This window comes from Stigmatopora argus, chromosome 5 (genome assembly GCF_051989625.1).
Source record: "Stigmatopora argus isolate UIUO_Sarg chromosome 5, RoL_Sarg_1.0, whole genome shotgun sequence".
In the NCBI taxonomy this organism is placed as follows: domain Eukaryota; kingdom Metazoa; phylum Chordata; class Actinopteri; order Syngnathiformes; family Syngnathidae; genus Stigmatopora; species Stigmatopora argus.
The window spans coordinates 7,670,376-7,694,314 of NC_135391.1; the positions used below are offsets into that span (position 1 = coordinate 7,670,376).

A 23,939-nucleotide genomic window follows, 5' to 3' on the forward strand; every position below is an offset into this window, starting at 1 on the left:
CCCTCACCCATTACTGTATTAACACCCGTATTCCCTAGTGCTTCCTGTTTTAGCTTTCAAAATTATGTTATGCATTGTCATGGGGGAAATATATATCAAACTAGAATAAAATATTTAAATGAGTATTAATATATCTACATACCATGGATATGCTCAAGGTGTTAGTTGTATTTTAAGCAAATTCATTGTTTATTTTCGTCACACTCAGTGTCTTTTACGTTGTTGGGACTTTAACTCGTTCCGGTAGGTACCGGGTAGTTACTGTTAACTTTATGCAACGCTCATTTGGGCGCCGCACACAAAAGCGCTTTTTCGTTGGAAAGAGTTCGAACGCAACAAAAGACGAACGCTAACCAAAAGGACGCGCTTCCAAACAGACCCCCAAAGGCCCCCCAATAAAAAACTTTTTGCAATTTTCTGTTGCTATATTAAAAAACGCACACCAGCCGTTAAACACGACTATATCTTGATAATTGCACTTGTTGTGTGGTTGAAAATGAGAGAAAATGAAGAAATTAAAAACATTTTGGTGAAAACAGAATAAACACACGAACACAAGCGAATATATTTCAAAAGTACTATTTCATTTTAACACTTATACATGCAATAATATAATAAATTAATATGGGTCAGTAAGGTCTCTCACCTCATCTCATTTTCTATTTTCATTAGGGTGACGGGGGTGCTGGAGCCAACCCCAGCTGGGGTCAGTAATGTGTTTACATTAAAAAAAGTGACAAGAAAAATGCATTCAGAATGCATATCAATTAAAATCAAATAACACTAGGAATAAGTTGAATACGGAATTAATTTTATTGCAGATATAGAAAATAAAAGCTCACCCAGGTCAAAATGTTGTGCATTAAAAGGTTAACAGAAACAACACCAAAAATGGGATGTTTTCAGAAACGTGCTGGTTTGTTACCATGCACTTACTGCTATGATTAGCCACTAAAAAAACACATTTTAATGACTTCACTCGGACATATCTGGTATGATACCAAATTACCACTAATAGGCATTAAGTTCCCCATTTATGCTGAGCTGAGAATGAGAAGAAGAAAAATATAAGCCTTTAGGTCATCAAATTATTATAGATAACTTTGGAAAAATAGGGAGGAAAAGTAAAACTAACGGTCAAGAAAGAAATCAATACTGAAAATTGATACAAAGTCAACGGTAGCGCAGTCACAAAGTATTTATATTGCCCACAATAGCTAATTTGTACATCAGAATACATATACACATACATACACCACTCCTGCTAATGTCATAGTAAAATCATAATATAATCACTGGTATGACAACGGCATGAATGAACCAAAAATGTCATAAATCCTAAGAGTTTTCATTTACTGACAAACAAAGCGAGTACATTTGAGCTCTTTCATTAGGGGAAGGAAACAACAAAATGTAAAAACTAAGGTTTCCAAAAACAAAGTAATAATTAACTTTCCATCATGGAGGCTTGAATGTCAGAAATTTGAAGACTTCTGACTTTTGTTACAAGAAACAATGAATTTAATCATCAAAGTCTGGGATGTCATCATAGGAGTATCCCGGATATCCTTTAGATGCGTAATAAGCTATCCGCAAGTGGTAAATTCCAGGAAGAAAAACGAGAATTCCTATCACTAGGACGGGAACGGTGCGATCAGAATGCTGAAAGAGTTAGAAAAGCATTTTAATGCATAGAAACGACCAGGAAATATCATTGTGTGTGTTGTGAAACTTTTTTTCTACTCACAGTGACCCCAAAATAACCAGCCAGGAGAAGAGAACCGATGATAATTAACAGAGTTCCAATCAAGAAAAGGACTGTGGCCAGTGCAATGGCTTTGTATGGGACTTTGGGTGGACTCCTTTTGAACTGGAACACGAGAACGTTGCATTAATGACACTTCTTAATCACACAGAAGGGATGTAGAATTTAATGTATTTTGTTTTTTTTAAATATAATGCACATACATGCTACAGGTGTGTAATATGATTCTTGACAAAAAAATAAAAATATTTTCTCATTGTTTTCCTACAGTTCCCTCATTAGATCCCATTCTCCAAATTTCTAACACTAACCAATACAGCTCATTTGATCAAAAAACTATACCAGATAGTTTGCAATCCAAAGTACATATCTATAATTTTTGGGTCGTTATTACCTACCTGTAAATCAATGTAGCCGTCGTCATGAGTGGCCAACCTGGAATACTTGACTTTACTGGCAGGAGCGTCGTTGGACACAAAACTACGAGCTGGCATCTTTGGTTCGCTATTGACAGCTTTCTTAAGAGAGTCGTCCACTTAATACAAGAACTTGGTTCTTGTATTAATACAATATAATTAGTAAATGACCTTTACTTGGTGTACAGACACGTATTAAACACAAACAAAGCAGCCAAGAAAAACATAAACATGAACTGATGAGATTATTCGAGCTTCTGCGCGGCACTTCCGGGTTTTCAGGACGCATGCGCAGAATGGAATTCTTCGTCATTGTTTACATATAGAGGACATATCTTAAAAGTCATTGAAATGAAAAAAAGATATTTTACCGTAGCACGCCTTAAAAATAATTTATTTATACGAAACCTTTAACATTCCTATTCTCCGAAGTGAATACTGTTTTATCTGAACCACGAGGGGGCGCTGTTGAGTTTCAACAGCAGGTCATAATGCGCTGCAGAATTCACAAGATTTGATTTATCCAGTGTACGTGCGCTTTCATTTCATCTTTCTTATCGCAATGGGCTCCGTCTCACAAGCTATCGTTCCCGTCCAGTCGACCATTTTGCTCATACATATATGATAGATGATCATTTTCCAACGTATATGTCTGAAAACAAGTGGATATGACTGGTCTAATGATAATTCATCCTAGTTTTTAAATGCGAATTCTAATAATAAATTCATATTTTTCTTCTCCACCAGGGGTGTTCCTAATTGCGGCCCAGTTTTTATTGTCCTGCAGCAAATTATAAAAGTAGCTTGAATTTGGCCCGCACAAGAAGCTTCGGTGGGCCTACATTCTGTTGCACTTCTCAGATTTAACAGTAGATGGAGCTAATGAAAACAATGTCTTTTCTTTTTCTGAGGGATTAAAACCGAACAAGATGTAGGAATCAATGTAGGAAACTGTAGAATTTTAAAATTTTGTTTAAAATAAATAAATCTACATGAAAAAATTCCAATGTGAAAAATATAGTTGTTTTATGATTTTGGGTTTTCCTTTTTTGGGGGCTAGTTAAAATGTAAGTATATATATTTTTTGCAATATCCTTATCATTTTGTTGCTTGCAGCAACAACCAAATCATTAGCACAATTTCTATTAATTTTCAACAAATCCCCAAAATAATGAACTATTTATTAAAAAAATTTAAAATATGGCAATCGCAAAACGGTTATTGGAGAGGGAATCACCCACAAGATTGGCGTTTTAATTAATGTTATCCTATTTATTTATTTATTTATTTAAATGCCATTGTCAACATGCCAAAAACAGCCTGTAGTATAACTCTCTACGAAAACAACGCTTGCCCACAATTCTTCCCTAAAGAATAATTAATGCTGCCGAGGTCAATGTAACGCTGACCCCGCCGCCCCCGCCCAACTTTACCCTGCTTGTGTATTGGAAAATTGGGCTGCCAGATTGACAAATACGGACTCTCCTGTAGGCCGGATTCCGTTTGCCATGGGGACCTTGAGGGGCAGTCATTATTAAAAAAAAAGCTCTCTGGCTTGTCGACAATCAATGACAAATGTCCACCGTTTGAAAGAGACCCCCACTATTATCTCCCAAGTGATAATTTTCCAAATGCATATTGATATTAGAAGTGCTTGCGGCATGAAAAAAAATAAAAACCAAACTCTGAAAGCACTGTACTCTCCACAGTGAGTCTTGATTGAGCAAGTGGGTGCTCAAGGATGACCTTGGCCTTTTGTGTATACTTGCCGTCGTCACGAATGCAAACGATTGTTCCCAAATGGCCTCAGACAAACGCCGATCCTAAACAATACTCCGCTATGTATGAAAGTGAAAGGGACTGTCTGCAATTATATTCTGAACAATGTTGCTTAGAACAACCTGGTCTCTGAAAAATAGAAAAATGGATGACAAAACATATCAGGGGAGGAAGTTCCTCACACAACTATAAACAAGGCAGTAAATGATGTTATAAAGAAAGACACCGGCTATTGTCACACTCTCGTGGGGACGATGAGCCACAAAATCATCCATTTATGTTTCATATAGTAGTGCATTTTGTATAAATCATATGTGCACCAGGCAGCACTAAGTATACAGAGTTATGTTCCTATATAATAATAAAACAAAATCTCAACTTGATATTCTATTACATGACAGTATTTGCACTTTTAAGGGGTGGGAGTATTAAGTGTTTCTACATATGCAATGCAAATACGTATACAGACTCCAAATACTAATACTGCTGCATGGCACAGCCTCGTTTGTGTGCCAAATCCAAGTTTCTTAATCCTGGCTCTTCATTTGTCCAAATCCATCATCATTTATGCCACCCAGCCCACTCTTTCATTTATCTGATGTTCTGCAGACAAATGTGCTTCCATTCAAAATGCCTGGCTGCAACATTACGGCCGCTCAAAGTATCCAGTTTGAGTCAATATAGAAGTCTTGGTAAAAAGTCTGTTTTTCAAAAAGCCAATTTTCAATGCGACTGTCATAAAAATAAGTGTCCATTTTTGTGGTGGTTGTAATTTAGGGTGACTATAATTCACAATTAGAGTTTCTTTCTTATATTTTGCAGACACACAAAATTAATCTATGTTATGTTGAACATAGATACATATACAAAACATATACAAGATCTTTAAGAATCTCATTAAATATTCATGCCACTTCAATCGGGAGATATTTTCTCTTACGAGACATTTTATGTCTAAAATACATTTGAAAATTTCTATCACTGTGTACATAAATAGCTTTGCTTTGGAAATACAGCCAATTTAATCCTTTTTTTCAGTATAAACAGCCAAGAAGTAAGAATAAGCACTTCTGAAAATGAATGAAAGAACTCAGGTAAAGTACAATTGTGTGAAAAATACAAAAAAAAGATTATCCTACCAATCCAATTTACAGTTCTGCGATGGAGGGTTCAATCCCTGGTGGGTTCCGACCTTCCTGCGTGAAGTTTGCATCCCCTCCTCATGATTGCGTGGGTTTTCTCCAGGTACTTCGGTTTCCTCCCACATCCTAAAACATGCATGGTCGGCTGTTTAAAGGTTTTAAATTGTCCCTAGGTGTAATTGTAAATGGTTGCTCATCTCCTTGTGGCCTGTGATTGGCTGGCAACCAATTCCGGGTATCCCCCTGCCTACTGCCAATATACATGACTGGAATAGACTCCAGCTCCCCCCCGACCCTCGTGAGGATAAGCGTAATGGAAAATGAGTGAATGATCTTATTTACCTGACTCATCTCATAATTCAAATATGAACTGTGGCATTCTCTTTAAACCTGACAGTTCTCATTCTTGCTTCGTTGGGAATCATCGATGCTGCATATGTGGCATAACAGCACTGCTGGGGTGCCATCTGGAGTTGTGATTAATTAATTAGGTGATAGAAAAGTCATTCCTGGTCGGAGGGGAACAATTTAGTCGCGTATGCTGTCATGTTAGCTCATCTCTGACACTTCAACAGCAGAAAACGCAGACTTTTAAACAAGATCGTGTGGGGTTTTTTTCCCACGTGTAAGTATTGCCTTTGGGTGACACATTGCAGCAAGAGAATAGCATTTAGGCTTTAATTAGAGACCTGTTCTGTCTGCTAAGATAATGAGGTCCTTCATTAGTGAGTGCACAAAACCTCTCATAAAATTCAAAGGCTGAACCATTAGAGCACTTGAAGATTGGAAAAAATATTTTAAAGGCAGCAACATGTGGGTACAACAGATCCAGGTGCTTTTAGATTTGAAAATAGACATGCAAATATAGCGATAATGTCGTCGTTCTCTGTTCGGCGGCGCGGCAGACACAGAGGATAAATCATTTTGGCAGACAGATGTGCTCCTTTATTGAACATTACGACTCATATCTATGCAGACTCAATGTGAAAAGGAAAAGGGGGGACATTTCTCTGTTTTCCACATGAACTAAAAGCAATTTAGAAACATTGCTGGTACTTGACTAATGCTGGTGTCGCACTCAATGCATAAGAAAATTGACTTTGTTTATGTTGATTCCGTTTGGTTGTAGCCAGTTAGGTTGTCATATCTTTTAAATCCGTATATGACTCAAGTGCTTTTGCTGTCTGAGAGATGGCCATGGAAGGAATCAGGTGAGTGTAGGTGGACAGCTGTCACCATATCAGGCACTTCATAAACCAAATGACGCAGCCCAGCACCTTTCGGAGCACTCTATAAAAAATGTCTCACCCTGAGGAGCAGCGGCTTCAAAAATATCATTGCAACAAAGATAACACAGGACAGAATTTTTCCTTTCTTTTTTTTGGTCCTGCACGTGCCGAAATTGTTCAGAGATGAAAATCTGAGCACGTTCATCCATCAGTAAGATGGGAGAGGTGATTAATTAAAGCAATTAGGCGAATGTCACTGCAAATGTCAAAATTAGCGCGAGGCATTCACGCTAATGTTGGCTGAGGTTGTCTCCATGGTGGGGAGCGTATCCGCCAATGCGGAGATATTGATTTGGGTACCTTTCAAAAGTCGTCATCCGAGCCTTACAAACAGGTAATTGCTTTTCCAACAGGTTTGAGATAGCACGATGGACCCTTAAGATGCAAAGATAGGCGCACATGGGATGAGAATGGAATTCAAGAGGTTATTTTTCAAGACTCAGGTTATTCTTTTGCATTTTCAGGTGAAATATTTATTCATTTGTTGTTTCCCAGCAATTGATCTGCTCCAGTACAACACAAATTGGGGAGCTTGGGTGTGTGTTTGCAAGGCAGTTATGCATGAATACAATGGAAAGTCATTTGCATAAATGTTACATTTCATATTCATGTCACCAAATTCCCCACTGGTTAATGTATAATCTGAGATTTGCTTTGCGTTATTGTTCTCAACACATTATTTCACCGTCATGGTTTTATTTCTGTGATTCATAATGGCATTTTGTCATGTTAACTTTTTGTTTTGATTTATTTCCATATTATATCTGACTTCATCTTGATTCTCATTTCTTCCCCCTTGTTTTGATTTATTGGCTTTGTGAAGGCGCAGCGGATTTGCTTACGTAAATAGTGATTTGACAAATAAACGTATGCCTTTCCTCTGTTCATGCCTTTCATAATGAAATTCCCGTGCAACTGTCCCTCCCTCTTTGCTGTGTACTACTAATTTGTGAGTTTATTAAGTATTTAATTAACATAGTCTGCGTGTTCTTTGGGGAGCAAGGAGTGTAATTGTGAAGAGGGAGATATTAGTCTACTACCATCATGCCCTCTTAACCTGTCCTTTAAAATGTCATAATTTAATATTAAAACCCTCTTTCTTTCTGTTTGCTTTCATGTCTCCTGATCAACCCTTTATAGAGATGTAACCAATTGGATGCCATTGGCGATGCTTGACGTCCAAAATCCATCTTGACTGGGAGGGGCGAAAAAACAAGAATTCCTGCCAGCCCCCCATAGATGTATATTTAATTTCCTGATTTTCCCCCTTTTAAATCAATAATTGTAATTTTTATCCATTTTTTCTGTGTTTTTAGTTCAAAAATCATTTTGTAAAATCTAAAAATATATTTTAAAAAAGTAAAAAAAAATAAACATTGTTTTAGATCTATAAAAAAACTGAATATTCAGGGCTTTTAAACCAGTTCTTTTAATCCATTTATAAAAAAATATCTAACTATTATATCTAAAATGGTCCGGCCCACGTGAAATCAAGTTGACGTTAAAGCGGCCCACGAACCAATCCGAGTCTGACACCCTTGTTCTATGGCATGCAATGAGTTAAAAGAGCAATATATTATATGTAAGACTGGTGGCCAAAAATGGTACTGCAACAGTCCTCTCACTTTAATTAATATGACATCTTTGGTCGCCAAAAAGTGTTTTTTTTCTGTTTCCATTTATTTTAATTGTACTCATTTTGTTTTTCTTCACGAAATGAGGCACTTGTCTTATACAGGTCTAAAACTCAGAATGAACATAAATATCTATAGTTTAACCTTGTTCCCATTTCCCTGATATGTTTTTAAATAATTCAAACCTTTCAGTTAATGCGCCTTTGAAATTGCTTGGGGTGCAACAGGCAAATGCGATTCATCTGCAAGGTGCCAATTCAAGAAGACCATTCTATTATTCAACACGTATGCTCCCACATTAACGGCCAATCTTTCCCTCGATGATGAAGATGAGGCTCAAACAATCGCCGGCGTGCACGCTTATAATTGAATTAGCTGGGCAATTCCTTTAAGCGCAGCCATCAAGTTCAGTCAGTTGAAACACGGCTCCTAAAAGTCTTCAAAGTTGTCCGAGCGTCGATGGAAAGTCGCAGGGAGACGCAAAGGGATTTTTCTGGATGACGTAGGAGCGAGGAAGGGTATGTGGGTGGCCGGGAGGAGGGCAAGAATAAGGATGCTCCACCGGGTGCTGATGGGAGACGCGCTGTCCAAGTAGACGGAGGGCTGAGAGGAGGAGGGGGGGTCATTAAGTACTCGCCGTCATTGGACTGGAGCACGTGAAGGGGGCTCAGTGAATCGACTCACTCGTGATGCTATCTTCTCCTCCTCGCCGGTTGTTCTGGTGCAGGCAGAGACACCGTGACCAGGACATTGCGAGAGATGTTCGATACACCACAAGGCACGGGTGAGTCCGCTTTATTTAAGATATAAGAAAATAAGAGATAAGAGAAAGAAAGAAGTGTTTGACATCATTTGGAAATTTTCCTAGAATTGAATCCTATTTCAGTTGCTACATTTAGGATGTCATGAGAAGCATTTGGAGGTAGTTGCCAATTGGAAATGAGGGGAATCAAATGAAATATTTGCATGAATTAGTTATGGTATTGGATAGTATGGCATCGTGAACCCGTGGCATTTAGTTAAACCATTCTCCATTAAATTGACTTTCAGGATTTCATAGAGTAAAATGCCTTGACCACAACATTAGGTACACCTGCAGTGCCAAAAACAACAGAGATCGTACGTCGACCGCAATGGTTACCTGTCATGCAATTTTGTACAGGAGCTGTAAGACTAAAAAAATAATTAGAAACTATAAAACGAGCATTTTTTGCCTTTTTTGAGTTGTGGCTAATATTTTGGTTACAGAATTAGGCTCATTGAGAGACTGAATTTGTGATATTTTTCTGTAAAGGCACAACTATTGAATTTTTTGTGCTAGATATGCATGAATTCTCCAACAAGTGTACATAAACCAGTAAAATTGTCTATACTGGAAGTCCGTAAAAAGGTCATTCACCCTCTTACGTAGATCCTGTTGTATTAATATCTCCTAAAGTATCGCAAGCATCCTCTCATTTGCATTTAAGACATGATGTGAAATAGTTTTTCATTAGAAATGTTTTTTAATCCTAAAAATGTAGTTTATGGCCCAGTGCCCGGCAAAGGCTAATTTTGGGAATGAGTCCCTTGCGCCGTCATTCTTAAAGAAGACTGGACAGCGAGTGCCGTTGCTTATCCTGCGTAAGGAGGTGGAGATTGCAACTGAGCCAGAGTGGATGTTTACGCTTCCACTTAAAAATAACCGCAGCCCAAGGAGTCACCCCATGTCCCAAAATGTCCTTGACATGATTCCGGATCTCAGTCCCCCCTTATTAACGACATCGTGGGTTAGTGCATGTGCCAATTCTCTTTTTGCCATGATATTGGGAGCTTATATACGTAAAGATCGTAACGCTAGAATACACCAACAGCCAAGACCTGCATACATAACAGTTTATGGGGTCATTTCCGACCCCACACATGCATTCTAGATTGTAATTAATAAAAATACGACTTAACTTGGAGGACGAAAACAGAGGAGACACACACCGACAACACCGCAAACATAACGAGGACAGAAAACACTTCCATGCCAACACACACAAACACGGGGTTTAAATACACAGACAGGGATTGATGACAATAACGAACACCTGGGTCACACGAGGGAAGGGGAGCCAGAAAGAACACACCAGGTGAAACTCATACAATCACGCAGTCAGGACACACAAGGAAAATGCACCCAGCCACCAAACCCCAACAAAACATGACATTTTACATCTTAACACTTGAGATATTGGTCCATTCATTTAAATGGAATGCTAATATGCAAGAAAAGCTTTCACAGTTGCATGCATATTATGTCAAAAGTGATTTATTCCAGGTAGATAGCCCCCGTGGATATACATTTGTATTTTTATGTTTTCTAAGGCTGTAGCCACCTTTGCAGACTCAAACGAATCTCTCGTTTTTCATGGATAATGTAAACCAGACGTGTAATCAAAAACCAGCAAAGTAGGATCACCTCCATTATTACTACATACAATACTCGTACATGTTTTCACGCCTAGACAAAAATATAAGTATACACTTTTCCAAATGCTTCCCATTGACCACAGCATGCCAGCGACGGCGTTCTTTCCACCAGGTGATCACGCAGCAGAACTTATCAGCAGCGTGGAGTCCATCAAACACTCCAAAGAGCTCGGTCTGGAGTAGCAAGTAGAAATTTGCGGCAAATGTCAATGGTTAATAGCGCGTTGCACTGTGGAGAGGGGGAGAGACACGAGGGGACCACGTGATGCATTCACCTTTCACCATCTGTGGATTGTTTGAGATGAATAAATTCAACCAGTCTGACAATATTGAAGGCCTGAAGGAATAGCGTCGAGCCTATTTGAACTCTCTCGTTATTTTCCCAGATTGATTCTGCTCGGGTAGGCTTTACATGTAAATACTTTTTGGGCTAAAGTGGACATAATGAAGCGGTAGTCACATTGATCTTGAGTCATCCGACTCTCGGGAAGAGAGCGGGGCAGACAATGTAAAGAGACAAAATGGTTTTGATTGCTTTTGTTTTTCTAATGGCAGTTTTAATTTCCATTCTCCTTTCAAAGGCTGGGGATGCTGCATCTGTTCCACGCCTGTTGTATTCGTGCAGCAATTACGCCAGCAATCAAGAGCGTCAATCTGGAACATGACTGCACTGCGACCACCTGTAATGGCGTCACGGACTTGAATGATGTCTTTGGAGATTAATACTCTAAACTTGGATTCAAAACAGACTTTATGGACTGAAAAAAAATGTACACAGAAGGAACTCAATTGAGTTAGATAGTTGCCTTTCTAATTAGACAACTAAACATTCCAAGTGCAAGGAGACAGAGCAAAATTTGCGGAATGAGACTCTCAAGTGCATTTGGGGCCACTTTTACTGGGCTGAAACTGTACAGTGGACATGCCAACTGTTAAGCTAGCCAGATGTGTCCTACAAGTACCCCCAAAGTTGCAGTCACCTGTTCTAACTGGGCCAACCCACTTCTGACGTTGTTTGTCATGAAACCTTGACTGTCAGAGCACACAAGCAAGATTGGGCTCTAGTATCTGACTTCCATCGACTTTTTAAGACTGGTACGCCTTACATTCACTACTTCCATCATTCAAACCTGGTCAAGACTGAAGACTACAATTTCGGACGTACACCTAAAGGCTTAAAGGACAGTTTTGGGCTGCTTACCGACTCCGGCATTGGGACAGATGGTGCCCGCATTGCCCAACATGACACCGCCTCCGCTGACTCAAAACTGCTCCAACTGCAGTCAGTTGTTGACCCTAGACCTGAGCGCCATCAAGCCCGTCGTGGTAGGCTTGGTGCTTGGCGTCTTCATCGTGTTCGGAGTGGTTGGGAACATTCTGGTCATCCTCTCGGTAGTTTGCCACCGCCACCTGCGCACGGTCACCCATTATTTCATCGTCAATCTAGCGGTGGCCGATCTGCTGCTGAGCTCGACGGTGCTGCCTTTCTCCGCCGTATTCGAGATCCTGGAACGTTGGGTTTTCGGGCGGGTCTTTTGCAATGTTTGGGCGGCCGTGGACGTGCTGTGCTGCACGGCCTCCATCATGAGCCTGTGTGTGATCTCTGTGGATCGCTACATCGGAGTCAGCTACCCGCTGCGTTACCCGGCGATAATGACGAAGCGCAGAGCTCTGCTGGCCGTCGCGTTTCTGTGGGTTCTGTCCGTGGTCATATCCATCGGCCCCCTGTTCGGCTGGAAAGAGCCGGCCCCGGAGGACGAATCCGTCTGCAAGATCACGGAGGAGCCGGCCTACGCCATCTTCTCCGCCGTGGGCTCCTTCTACCTACCCTTGACCGTCGTCCTGGTCATGTACTGCAGAGTGTACGTGGTGGCTCGCAGAGAGAGCCGGAGCCTGAGGGAAGGTCAGAAACGGGAGAAGTCGGATTCGGAATTCGTCACGCTGAGGATTCACCGGGGTAACGCGAGCGTGAGTGACGACGAGGCGCTTCGAAGACGCACCCATTTCGCCCTGCGATTGCTCAAGTTCTCTCGAGAGAAGAAGGCGGCCAAGACATTGGGCATTGTGGTGGGCTGCTTCATACTGTGTTGGCTGCCTTTTTTCCTGGTCCTCCCAATCAGTGAGTATCAACTAATTATTTCTAATAATGACACTCTTTTCAACCATTTTGTGTGTTTTTTCTCACTGGTCGCAATATCAGGTATGCCGTAAAATCTAGCACTGACTATAATGGAGACTACGCTACTGCTCATCAGTCCTACAGCATAGAAAACGTTTTTTTTGTGTTAAAAAGTATTCCAAATTTCCTGTGCACATAAAATTGTAGTTTGATTTGAATACAAATGAGTATAAATTAGCTTCACTAAAACGCCATTTGTGTAGTCGAGATAGAATCATAATTAAAAACAGAACCTGTTACAGTTAAGTAGATGATCAAAGGTTAGTTTGCTTTACGAAAACTACATTCTGCATTTACGCCAACAACAGCAATTTAAGCACAAACAAATAGTTGAATGACTATAATTAAAATGTCCCTTTTTAGGACAATGACGTTGAATCCATAGAAGATAAATATCCTCTTGACTCGGCCAGGAACATTAAAAAGGCGACTAATTTGAGCGGTCTTTTACACCTACCTCCATGATTGAACTTTCAATCCAACGTCCTCCGCGCCTTGTTGTCCATGAATCTTTTAATCGCAATCTTGGGAACGGACAGGCAGACAGACCCATCAAACTCAAGTCAAGCTTTATGATGCGAAACAATCACTCAGGGAAAATCACACAAAAAGTTAAAAAAATGGAATTACGTGATGGAATGTATTGATTGATGTTAAGTTGTTAACTCTTACAGCTCAATGTTTAAAGGTATAGAAAGCATGTTTTCTATTTGTAGTTAAGACAATTATGATAGATGTTGAATTTATTGGACAGCAATTTGCACTGGTAGCTTTAAAAGAGCAAATAAATACATTTTAAAAAACTATAAACTAGGCAAGACCACGTGTTTTTGTAGGTCCTTTCATTGGTGTTTTGTGTAATTCAACAAAAAGTAGACTATTATTGTTGCTGCTGCTTGCAGAGATCAATAAGTTATTTTTTGTCTTTTCCCCTTAACTCGTGCAATTTGGAAAAAAATATTTTATAAACCTTGCGAGGATGACAACTGAGGGCTCTGTGGGTAATTGAATTTACAGAAGTTTGTGAATGGGTAAAAATCTAAACACCAGATATAATCTCATATTTGAGGGTAGTATTCATGACATGGCAACATGATCTAAGACATTGCAATAGGTTACATGCTTTTTGACAGGGCAGTGATGCTTCACGAGTCTTGTCACCCCCCAAAAATAAAACAACATAGCGAGGGGTGCAGGCAATAATAGAGAATTTTGCCCAGCTGGGGATAAAATGATAGCCCTCGACTACGAGGCCCAAAATGATTTGCTCCCAAGCACTCGTCTTCCACCCTTTCCGTTTATCAGTGTATCCCCATCTCATTTTTCAAAGCCAGTGTTTGTCATCTACAGCGGGCGTCCAATAAAGCCTCTCACACATCAGCTTCCCCCCCCCCCCCCCCATGTCCTGGACAGTAAATGATAGACAAACAAACTGAAAATAGCATCCCTCCCGCTAACCTTATAGTCTCATATTTAGTTTCTTTGACAGTCGAAATGGAACATTCCTTTTGCTGGAAAATAAATATAAAGGAATACAAAAAAACATTTGACGTAAAAGTTGTGAGTCAGCCTTCAATGTAACAAACAACGCGGCAGCAATTTCTCAACTTTTTAGCTTAGTCACTAAAACTGAAGTCTGACTCTAAATGAGTCTATTTGTTAACACTGCATCTCTTCGATCATTTTTTTACCTAGGTCTACATTGTCTTGTGTGTCTGTCTTGCTACGGCAACCAAGGAAATTTCCCAAATACGGGATGAAATAAAATACTAATCTAATCTAATCTAATTTCCACAGGCTCAATATTTCCTGTTTACAGACCACCTGACGTTGTCTTCAAGATCACCTTCTGGCTAGGCTACTTTAACAGCTGCATCAACCCCATCATCTACCCGTGCTCGAACCAGGAATTTAAAAAAGCCTTCCAGAGTTTACTGGGAGCTCACTGTCTACGAGCCAGTCCCAGACCGCATCGACATGATCATCTGGCTGTAGGCCAGAGTCAAGTGCACGTCCCTAACCAGCCCCTGACTCTGAACCTTTCCGGCAGGGGGGCATCCTGTGGGCTCAGCTCCTCGTCCCCCGCCGACCTGTCCGGGACCCCGTCCTCCCGGGGAAGCGGGGAGTGGAAGGTTTTCCCAGACGGTCCCGCTGGGGGAATCGGAGCTGCCGACAGAAGCAGAAAAGTAGCCAAACTGTGCAGAAGAAGCTTCCGGCGGGCCTGCTGCTGCGTCCCCAGCGGTGGGAGTCCTCGGCGGGGGGGCGATTGCACCCGGCCCCCTCCGGTCGGAAATCTTCCCACCATTAAAATCCATCAGTTGTCCTTGTCGGATAAAGGGGAGCCTGTATAACCGCTGCATGTTCACATGAGACCAGATTTACTGAGTTGAGCCAAGTTCCACTATTTTGGATTCAAAACATTGAAACCAGTTATGTGTACTACTGTTTGCCACCCCTGGACGAGAAACGTTTATCAAATAAATCTTAGTTTGGTGCAAAACTATCATGGTTAGATAGCACGACAAAGGTTAAAATCCTGGGAAAATGTTTTGTTCTGGTGCATGATAAATAACGCGGGTCGTTTGTGCTTAAACGGTCTTAAAATATCTTCGCATGTGTCCCCTCACAAAAAATAATGATAATTATATTTCGCTGTGCAAGTCTGTCAAATTAAAAATATTACCCATTAATTCTTCCCTCTGCACATTCCCACAAATTGATGCACCTCTTTTGGTTCCTGTGCCAGATGGAAGTCTTAATATACTCGTGGAATTTTTGATGACCTTGTGGTTGCTGACCTCAATCCTGACCAGCCCCCAAGCCTCTTTTAAAAAAAAGCAGATTTGGATGTCAAGATAACTCATGTCATCTCAAACATTCCTGCCCTGGGATTTTCTCACCCATACATTCTACCATATACATATGCAATTTGTTGCCTTTGTCAGCTGAGCCATGTATGGTGATATTTACTAGTGACATCGTTCAGTGCAAAGGGCAAAAGGATCTCTGCCAACGTGGCCGACAGACTTCCAACGTGGCCGACAGACTTCCACCGTGGCGTCTCTCTCAACCTTCGACGTGTTAAGTTTCCCTGTACAAGTGGAGCTTTTAGCTCTCTCACACTGGGGGGCTGCCAGTGAGCTTGTCATTGGCTGGCACGACTGTTAACCTTTAAATCAAGCCGTCCCGGCACAGATACCATTAGTGGTGGTGGCACTAGATCAGCAATAAAAGCAGAGATGTTCCCGCTGACCTAATTCTCACCTCTCTCTATTGTCCTCTGTGTCGGGATTATGCCCATCAGCCCCTACGACAAATACCTGCGTCGTGGGAGGTCATTTTCCATACACGCCAGAATTTGAATGGGTAATTTGATTACACTTAGAGTTGTAAGTAAGATGCGGGCTTAAGAGAAGTTATAAGTAAACTAATTGGCCAATTATTGAGGGTGTCTAATGCAAACAGGAGTTGAGGACGTGAAATTCGTGCAAGACTCTTAATAAACTGTATTGACAAATGTGCTGGACACTTGCTTAAGCACCTGAAGTAAGAAAATAAAGGGTTCACAATTGGCAGACATTGTGCAAGATTTTGAATTTATTTTCTTTATCGGACCTGCTTCATCTCAAATGTGCCAAATTGGCTGAATGGCAGGATTCAAGTACTTTAACACCAAGTGCATTTTTGCTTTGTGCTTTTTGGTCCAGTCATGTCGGAACAGATAGGGCCCAAAAGGTTTTCCATTGCCAGGGATGTGAGAAAAATACTATATCTTGGGAATAAGAAAGACACTTGGGTTAAGAATGTAATTATTATTCTCATTTTACACTGTCTAAATAAGACGTTCTGCCGATGACTCATGTTTGTGAAGTTCTTCAAAAGGGATCAGTTTTGTGACGTCTTTCTGAGGCAATTTCTCGCCAAAGCGCGTGTGGGTGGAGATGCTGACGTTAGGAAGCCCTTTCCATTGTATAATTAAAGTGCTTATCGTTTCATGTCTAGACGGGGTACTTGGATAACAGCCAGCGGCTCTCTATAAAAGGGGAAGTCAGGTACATTTAAGGAATGGCTGAATGAATGTTTTAATGTGTTAACATCATTTTTTTTCTCCTTCGGGGGAACAGGTTGTATACCTGAAACAAGACAGTGAAATAATGAGGTTTATTCTCTCCTCTTTGCTTCCACCCAGTGTCTGGACACTGTATCTCTGTGGAATGTATTCTAACTCAAGCCTGGACTGCATGGAAAAAAAACCTTTTCAGTTCTGCAATGAGCTCATTGTTGACTATTTTCTTTCTTTGGGGATGATACAAAACAAAAAAATACATCATATGCCTGATGAGGAAACATCTGTCATTTACAGTAAAAGATTCTGTCATGCAATTTTCATGATTTGTGTATAAATACATGAAATGTGTTTAAAGATAAGTGCTGAAATCAAGTAGACTGGACAATTTAGTGCTGGATTAGTAACTAATATTACTTACCAAGTCACTTGCACTACCTCTGGATTTTTTTAGCACATCTAAAAGGGTGGTAGGGTATTTAATGACCTCAATTTCAATGCATTTTTCACAGTTAAAATCTTTCCTATATTTGCTAATATGCCCAACAGCAATGAAGTCTACAAAGAAGTCAGTACCAAAAGTTTTATTTATAATATTTTACTCCACCTAAGTCAACACAGGTCAGATTGGATGCAGAAAGGACCAGTGATTTGTATACCGTCAAACTTGGTATCCTACAAGATATACGTGACTTAATATCACATTTAGTGGGACAACACCTGCGGTGCATATTACAGCTCAATAAACACTATCAAGAACGCTGCCAAAATAATTTAATCCTCTTCACATTTAGTCCAGCATACAAGGTGTGCACTTCACAAGCATTGGAGGGACATACTCTAACTGTTACTCTGCTTCAAACAACTGGCAATATAAATAAGTAAAGGTAAGACCTAGTAGGACTGGATTGGTGGTACATGTTTCACGACACAAACAACGAGAGAAGTGGATACATTATCAGCACGCAGCGAGAGTTCTAAATAGACAAGAATCTGAGGTTGCAATGTTCCGTCAGGTCTCGAGGATCACTTTTTTCGAGAGCCTTCATAGATACAGGGTGCTATCGACATCTTAGCAAACAGGCAATTGGCTATTTCAATTAAACCTAAAAACATAGACACTCCACAAAACAAATTGCAAGCTCACATACGGGTGTATTATTTGGATTGGATTGGTCCAGGTGCATAATGAATTTGTGTCACAAAGTGGCTAAATTGATCAACGGGTGCGGCTCCAAAGCAAAGACAATGGAGTATGGGTGCAAGAACATTTAACACTTTCACATTTACATACTTGGCCTTGCTCATATAGCACCTGATGCAGAAATATCTGCAAACCTCACATCAAACTTTCCCTTTTCTGTTCAGTAAACACATCATTTACTTATCAAGGTTGAAATGGCAAACAAATAAAAAAGAGCTCAAGTGAGTTAAGAAAAAATATGTCGAACGTTGTGTGCCTCCAAAATACCGGGTGAGAATTAAATGAATTAACAATTAATTGACCTTAAAATGAATTCAACACATTCCGTTTTTCAAAACAAACCAGATGGAACTTAAAATAGAAAGTGCAACTATAGCACATGAGGAAGACCAAAATGAAAAGCGAGATCAAACAGCAGGGAGAAAACAAAATCTGTAGTCTTGTTTTCTGGTGATTACAAATGAACTTATCTACAAGAAAAGAAAGAGGATACTGTAACAACAATTGAGAATTGACCTTTCCGCACACTCAAGAAATGGGAAAAACTGATGGTCCTAAAATGGAAAATGGCCCATGAAGTCAAGAAAAGTTTAATTGGCAAGCAAGCTTCAATTACCTTAAATGGTCCCTATTAGATTAAATTAGTAAGTGTTTTTGTTAATGTTCAATACAACATAACAGTGAGTGACAATGAAAAATTGTATTGCAGGGCAAGATAAGGAGCGACAGACCGCCATTCCTTTGCTTCCCGCTACCTGGGTGCATTTGCGAAACAGCTTAACCAAGGTTGGTGATGTTGGTTTTTCCTCCAGGGGGAGCCACAATGCGCTGGGTGTTGCGGCGTGGAACGTTGTCATCAATTTGGGCACCTAACAAGGACATCATTACAAGACGTATTCACAAAAAAACTGTACGTAAAATTGCTGTTCGACAGAGACCGAAGTTGACTTATACCTGACAGACTGAAGCCGGACTGATGGAGGTTGCGCATGGGCTGCTGAATGAATTGTTGTTGTTGTTGTTGTTGTTGCTGCTTGGTCGGCGAAGTCTTTGCAGTGGGCACGGAGGACAAAACCTTGGGTGTAAGAATCACCTCACACACCGGCCCATCGTACTGACCCCGGGGGACTCCGCGCAACTCTGTCAGCTGAAGGATCAGATCAATTCGTCAGTGTGAGTTCACTGGCCGCATGGTAGACACTGAGGAAGGTCATTCTTTCCCCATGTGGACGTACCCTGCTACGAGCCTTTATCTTCTTGTACACGTGGTCCGGAAAGCCTTTACGGCTTATGTAGCGCCCACAGCCCTCTGTTGTGTGCAGGCTGCCTTCTTCCAGCACAACTTTACCTTGGCTGATCACCACCAGAGGACCTCCGCGCACCTCCGTGCCCTCAAAAATGTTGTACTCTATAGCCTAGCGGGAGAGAAGAGTGTGAGCTGGCTTTTTGATCAATCCAATGGGATGTATAGACAAACAACAATTTACACACATATTTAGAGGCCATTGAGAGCCTTGAATTGGACAACATTCATTCATGGATTGGGGAAAGAAACGTGAGGAAACTACCAATTTATAAAACACCTAAACAAATACCGAGTTGTGGTTCTTGGCCGAGATGATCTTGGTGACATCTGGGTCCCACAGGACAAGGTCGGCATCAGAGCCCACAGCAATGCGGCCCTTGCGTGGAAAAAGATTGAAGATCTTGGCTGCATTCGTGCTGGTCACTGCCACAAACTGATTCTCATCCATCTTTCCGGTCACCTAGCGGCACATATCACAGGAAGGTCTGAGCACACACCAATAGAGGAGGATTGTTTGCAGAGTGGATATTGTCCCTCACCACACATTTGTCCCAGATGATAGACATCCTCTCTTCAGTTCCAGTGGTGCCCTCCGGAATGAGGGTGAAGTTATCTTTGCCTACTGCGCGTTGCGATGTTTGGAAAGCGCAGTGGGCGCTAGCCGTCACCTGTAGATCCCCGCTGAATAGTACAGAATGCAAAACTCTTATTTCAGGTGGCAATATAAGTTTTAGAAAGCACAAAAGGAGAAAAATAAAATCGATCAGGTGATGACAGCTCACATCACAAGAAACATGTGAGAGCACTAAAAGTGACGTTAACCCTGAACACTTGTTATACAAGCAAGCACACAGATCAGGAATATCTTGTGCCGTCTTTCATTATGAGCACCAACCATGACAACAGAGAGCTGAGGTAATCAGGGGTGGTGGGATCAGGACTGAGGGGTGGTGATGTGACGTAGGTCGCAGCCTTGGCCCAGTTCTTGCTCCAGTAATGGGTCCCGTCTGTGCCCAAGCTAGCTGAGATGGGCTCTCCGAAAACCACAGAGCCTATGAAAATGAACAGGAGGAGTCCTTGCGATTGCAATTGTGTAGCAGAAAAGAAATAGGGCAAATTTTCACCACATACCCTTTTTCCTGGCTAGAGCGATGACATCTGCAGCACTCTTGCTCATCACCTTGGTGATGTAGACAGGACAATTTGTTTGATTGGCTATGGTGATAGAGCGATTGACAGCTTCTGCCTCGACCTGTCGGGAACACACAACAAAAGAATGTACTCTATTTCTCTTAGGCTCTTTGTTTGCCTGTACCATTTCAATTTAAAGCACCTCACCTCTTCTGGGCGGCTAAGCACATGACCTTCAGGGCCAGTGATACCCAGCTCGAGAATACGTTTCTGCTCCTGTTAAATCCAAAAGGAAACAACATATTGGAGATGAATTGTTTCTACAGTAGCGTAATTTTTGGACTACAAAATTTAACAGTCCAATAAGATGTATGTCTTGAGTGGGTTTGTCAAAAGTCTCACGGTATCGACCCTGAAATGTTGTATACGGGTAATATCTTTAGTTGTCATAGGGTAAATTTGGTTTTGCACTACTTCTGATGGAGGACATTTTTGTACACCTGTCATTGGCTGATAAACTCTTAAATTCTTACGGTACGTGATTGGACATCTTTTTTCGTCAGTCGCACAGAGAGTAGATGTGTTCTCGTAAAATTTGGTGGCTGCGGTTTACAGTCAGATTATATAATCCAAAAGTATAGTACCTCTACAGTAAATATCTTTACCTCAGCAATGATGTCCCCATTCTCAGCATGCACTTGAGCGATGGCACCTAAGTCTCGGATAACGCTGAACACCTCGTAAATCTAAAACAAAATCATGAAAAATGCTAGTCGGCACATTAGCCTGAGCCACACACAGGCATTAAACATGAAAATTGGGTGGAAGAAGACCTCGCCAATGTCATCCAAGATCTTAGCATACCTGAGAATCAGAAAGTTGAAAAATATCCTTATAGGCCAAATAGACCAGGAAAGAGTTGACACCTGAAGATAGAAAACTTATGAGAGCAAAAAGTAGAAAAGGGAGAGCAAAGGAGGGAGAATCCAAAGAAGAAAGAGTAAAACAACAAAGTAACCATTACAAAGGAGACTTGGGAGAATCTGGACAAAACATATTTTAACACCATGCAGAGAGTGAACGGGGGAAAAAAGTGAGATTTTTGTGACACACATGATTGATGGGGTTCTTTTATGGCTGCATGCTGGTATGCAATAATAGAACGGTTGTACTCTGGATGCTGATTGCTTACCATGTTCTTTCACCAAGGTCTCCATCTCCTCCTGTGTGCCTTTCTTCCAGTCGGTGAGATCCACATGGAAAGAGTAGTCACAGCAGGATTTGCTGTCGGCGAATTCTCTCCACTGCTTGAAAGCTTCAACCAAGCCTATGCCAGGTTCTGGCACCACGTGGTCGACTAGGACACACCCCAAAACAGGTTTGATTTAATGCAAGTTATCGAACCCCAAGTAATATGTACACGCGACGCGTCATGTTATATTTAATCTCTATGAAGGGGATTTTGGACTTCATTTGAAAAAACACACAGAAAATTGATCCTTCAATGAAAACTTACTGATCATGGTGGTGCCTCCTGCTAGGGCTGCTCGGGTGCCCTGGTAGAAGTCATCTGCTGCCACCATGCCTCGGTCAACCATCTGGAATCGAGTGTGTACATCAATGCCACCAGGGATCACCATTTTCCCGTGAGCCTCTATGATCTTAACCCCTCCAGGAACAATGAGGTTGTCACCGATTTGCCTGTGACAACAGGAAAAGAACTGAGCGATACAAATACATACTAGGCAAAAACTAGAAAGACACCACCATGTGTGTCGATATTTTTTTATATCATATACTGTATGTTTATATATAGCTGAATGTTTGAGCGCAAAGTAAGATATGTCAACACAATCCCTGTTTATTGGACATTAAAAATGATGACATATTCATGCAGGGAAAGGAAGAAACATAAAAACTGAAACTTACTTGATGACTCCATCCTCCATGTAAATATCAGCCATGAAGGACTGGTCATCATTCACGATCTTTGCTCCTTTTATGAGGAGACGATCACTCTGTAAGGTACAGACAGTTAGGTCGTGGTGGTGTGAGACAGTGAGGCAAGAGTTAACAACTAATGGCACTGCTTGGTTAGGCCCGATTCCCTGTTAATATGGTGCACACTAGCAACAACTGTCCCATGCCAATCAGTGCATATCAATCTGACCACTGTCACATTCACATTGTACCAACAATAACAATAAAAGGGCTGTTGTTTGCCTAAGTAAAATGTGCCAAATTGTATCGACTTCCCTGAATAACGATATAAAGGCCTCAATGATAAGCTGTTTAGACTAGACAATTCACATGGTGCGCTAACAATACAGTTCTAGAACACTAACACATTGAAACATTACCATGATTGTAAAATGCTCTAACAAACAGGGGTGAAATTCATTGCATGTACATTTGTAAATAGTGTTTTAGATGTTAAACAGTATATTCCCATCACATAGAGCCAAAACCATAACACAAAGTCCAGTCTTCACCTAAATTTGATTTTTTTCCATATTAATGTTGTATCCATTTGTGAGCCCATTTGAATTATATTTCACTCATTGCTAAAATGCTTATTTTAGAATATCGTTATACATTCTGGAGTATGCAGTATGCGTGTCAGATAAGGTAATGGAAGTGTCTATATTTGACAGCTACCTGTTGTCAAGATCGCAGACGCATTGCAGCTTTCAGTGCAGTGTTAAAACATGTTAGTGTTGCAGTGTTAAAACATGCTAACTGAACACTATAAACACCATTATTTTATGTCGATATTGCTCCAATCAATGTGGCTCTAACAGCTGCAAGATTATGGCTTTTTTGGATGGGTGGTGTCCAGTGACCTACTTTACATCGACTTTATTCTTTGTCACGATATTTAGTGCGCCATGCGGCTCCAAAATGCACTAAAAAATAACACATAAAAAACCCTGCTGCAACAAAAAGAAGGTATAATTCACGGAAACTAACGGAACTAAACAAACGGATGCTGCTTTCCGTGGTAATTGGATGGTTAGGACGGCTATGGGTTTGCTAAGCTATCGTAAAGGATAAAAATCGATAATATAGCAGAGTTAAAACGCTTGGTTGAAAAATATACTCACGGTGATTCGAGGAATGTTCTTTTTCCCTTGGTAACCAGACATTTTGAGTATTTCTCCTCGGAGTGGTCCCCTCTCAGCTAACGCTAGCTCAGCAGCCGGTGAAAGAATGAATGGATGCTCAATGGATAGTCGACGCCCAGGGCAATTTGCACCTGTCTAACTACTTGTAACGATGGTGAATGACGCTAATAATGTGCTATTGAATGCTCCAATTCAAAACGTTTGCCACAATGTGATAATATCATTCAAATTTTCGGATTTACAGGAAGATCCGAGAAGACAAGTCTCAAGAAAGGGGTTAAGTCGCAACACGCATGCGCAGTACCCCACCCTTGTCATCCCTGCTCCATGTTGTTTTCTTATTATACTATATACTAACATGTATGGTATCGTTTAATGCTATATATTGGAATGTGACTGATTGCGTTAAAGATCCATGGGCATAATGGGATTTTATCTTGGTATTT

General features: G+C 40.8%; 3 protein-coding genes across 5 annotated transcripts; 1 reads left to right on the forward strand and 2 right to left on the reverse strand.

The window, feature by feature from the left end:
• Positions 1 to 1,180: 1,180 nt before the first annotated feature.
• LOC144074426 (transmembrane protein 230-like) lies at positions 1,181 to 2,311 on the reverse strand. Its single transcript, XM_077600849.1, has 3 exons — positions 2,164 to 2,311; positions 1,748 to 1,870; positions 1,181 to 1,662 (listed from the first exon to the last, which is right to left on the reverse strand). Exons 1-3 carry the CDS (start codon positions 2,257 to 2,259, stop codon positions 1,522 to 1,524), a joined length of 360 nt encoding a protein of 119 aa, XP_077456975.1. The 5' UTR covers positions 2,260 to 2,311; the 3' UTR covers positions 1,181 to 1,521.
• A 6,348-nt stretch (positions 2,312 to 8,659) lies between these two features.
• On the forward strand, positions 8,660 to 15,694 carry adra1aa (adrenoceptor alpha 1Aa). Of its 3 annotated transcripts, none has more exons than XM_077599859.1 (3): positions 8,660 to 8,809; positions 11,064 to 12,601; positions 14,459 to 15,694. In XM_077599859.1, exons 2-3 carry the CDS (start codon positions 11,704 to 11,706, stop codon positions 15,010 to 15,012), a joined length of 1,452 nt encoding a protein of 483 aa, XP_077455985.1. In that variant the 5' UTR covers positions 8,660 to 8,809; positions 11,064 to 11,703; the 3' UTR covers positions 15,013 to 15,694. The 3 variants fall into 3 exon arrangements, with proteins under 3 accessions (XP_077455985.1, XP_077455987.1, XP_077455986.1); XM_077599861.1 differs by lacking the exon at positions 8,660 to 8,809 and adding an exon at positions 10,708 to 10,896; XM_077599860.1 differs by lacking the exon at positions 8,660 to 8,809 and adding an exon at positions 10,945 to 10,990.
• A 1,602-nt stretch (positions 15,695 to 17,296) lies between these two features.
• On the reverse strand, positions 17,297 to 23,628 carry LOC144073920 (dihydropyrimidinase-related protein 2-like). The gene is made up of 14 exons (XM_077599864.1): positions 23,473 to 23,628; positions 22,298 to 22,386; positions 21,885 to 22,069; positions 21,561 to 21,725; positions 21,233 to 21,294; positions 21,034 to 21,114; positions 20,576 to 20,644; positions 20,369 to 20,489; positions 20,133 to 20,289; positions 19,777 to 19,918; positions 19,527 to 19,697; positions 19,167 to 19,346; positions 18,886 to 19,078; positions 17,297 to 18,800 (listed from the first exon to the last, which is right to left on the reverse strand). The coding sequence occupies exons 1-14, from the start codon at positions 23,512 to 23,514 to the stop codon at positions 18,709 to 18,711; spliced, it is 1,749 nt and encodes a 582-aa protein (XP_077455990.1). The 5' UTR covers positions 23,515 to 23,628; the 3' UTR covers positions 17,297 to 18,708.
• Between the last annotated feature and the right edge of the window lie 311 nt (positions 23,629 to 23,939).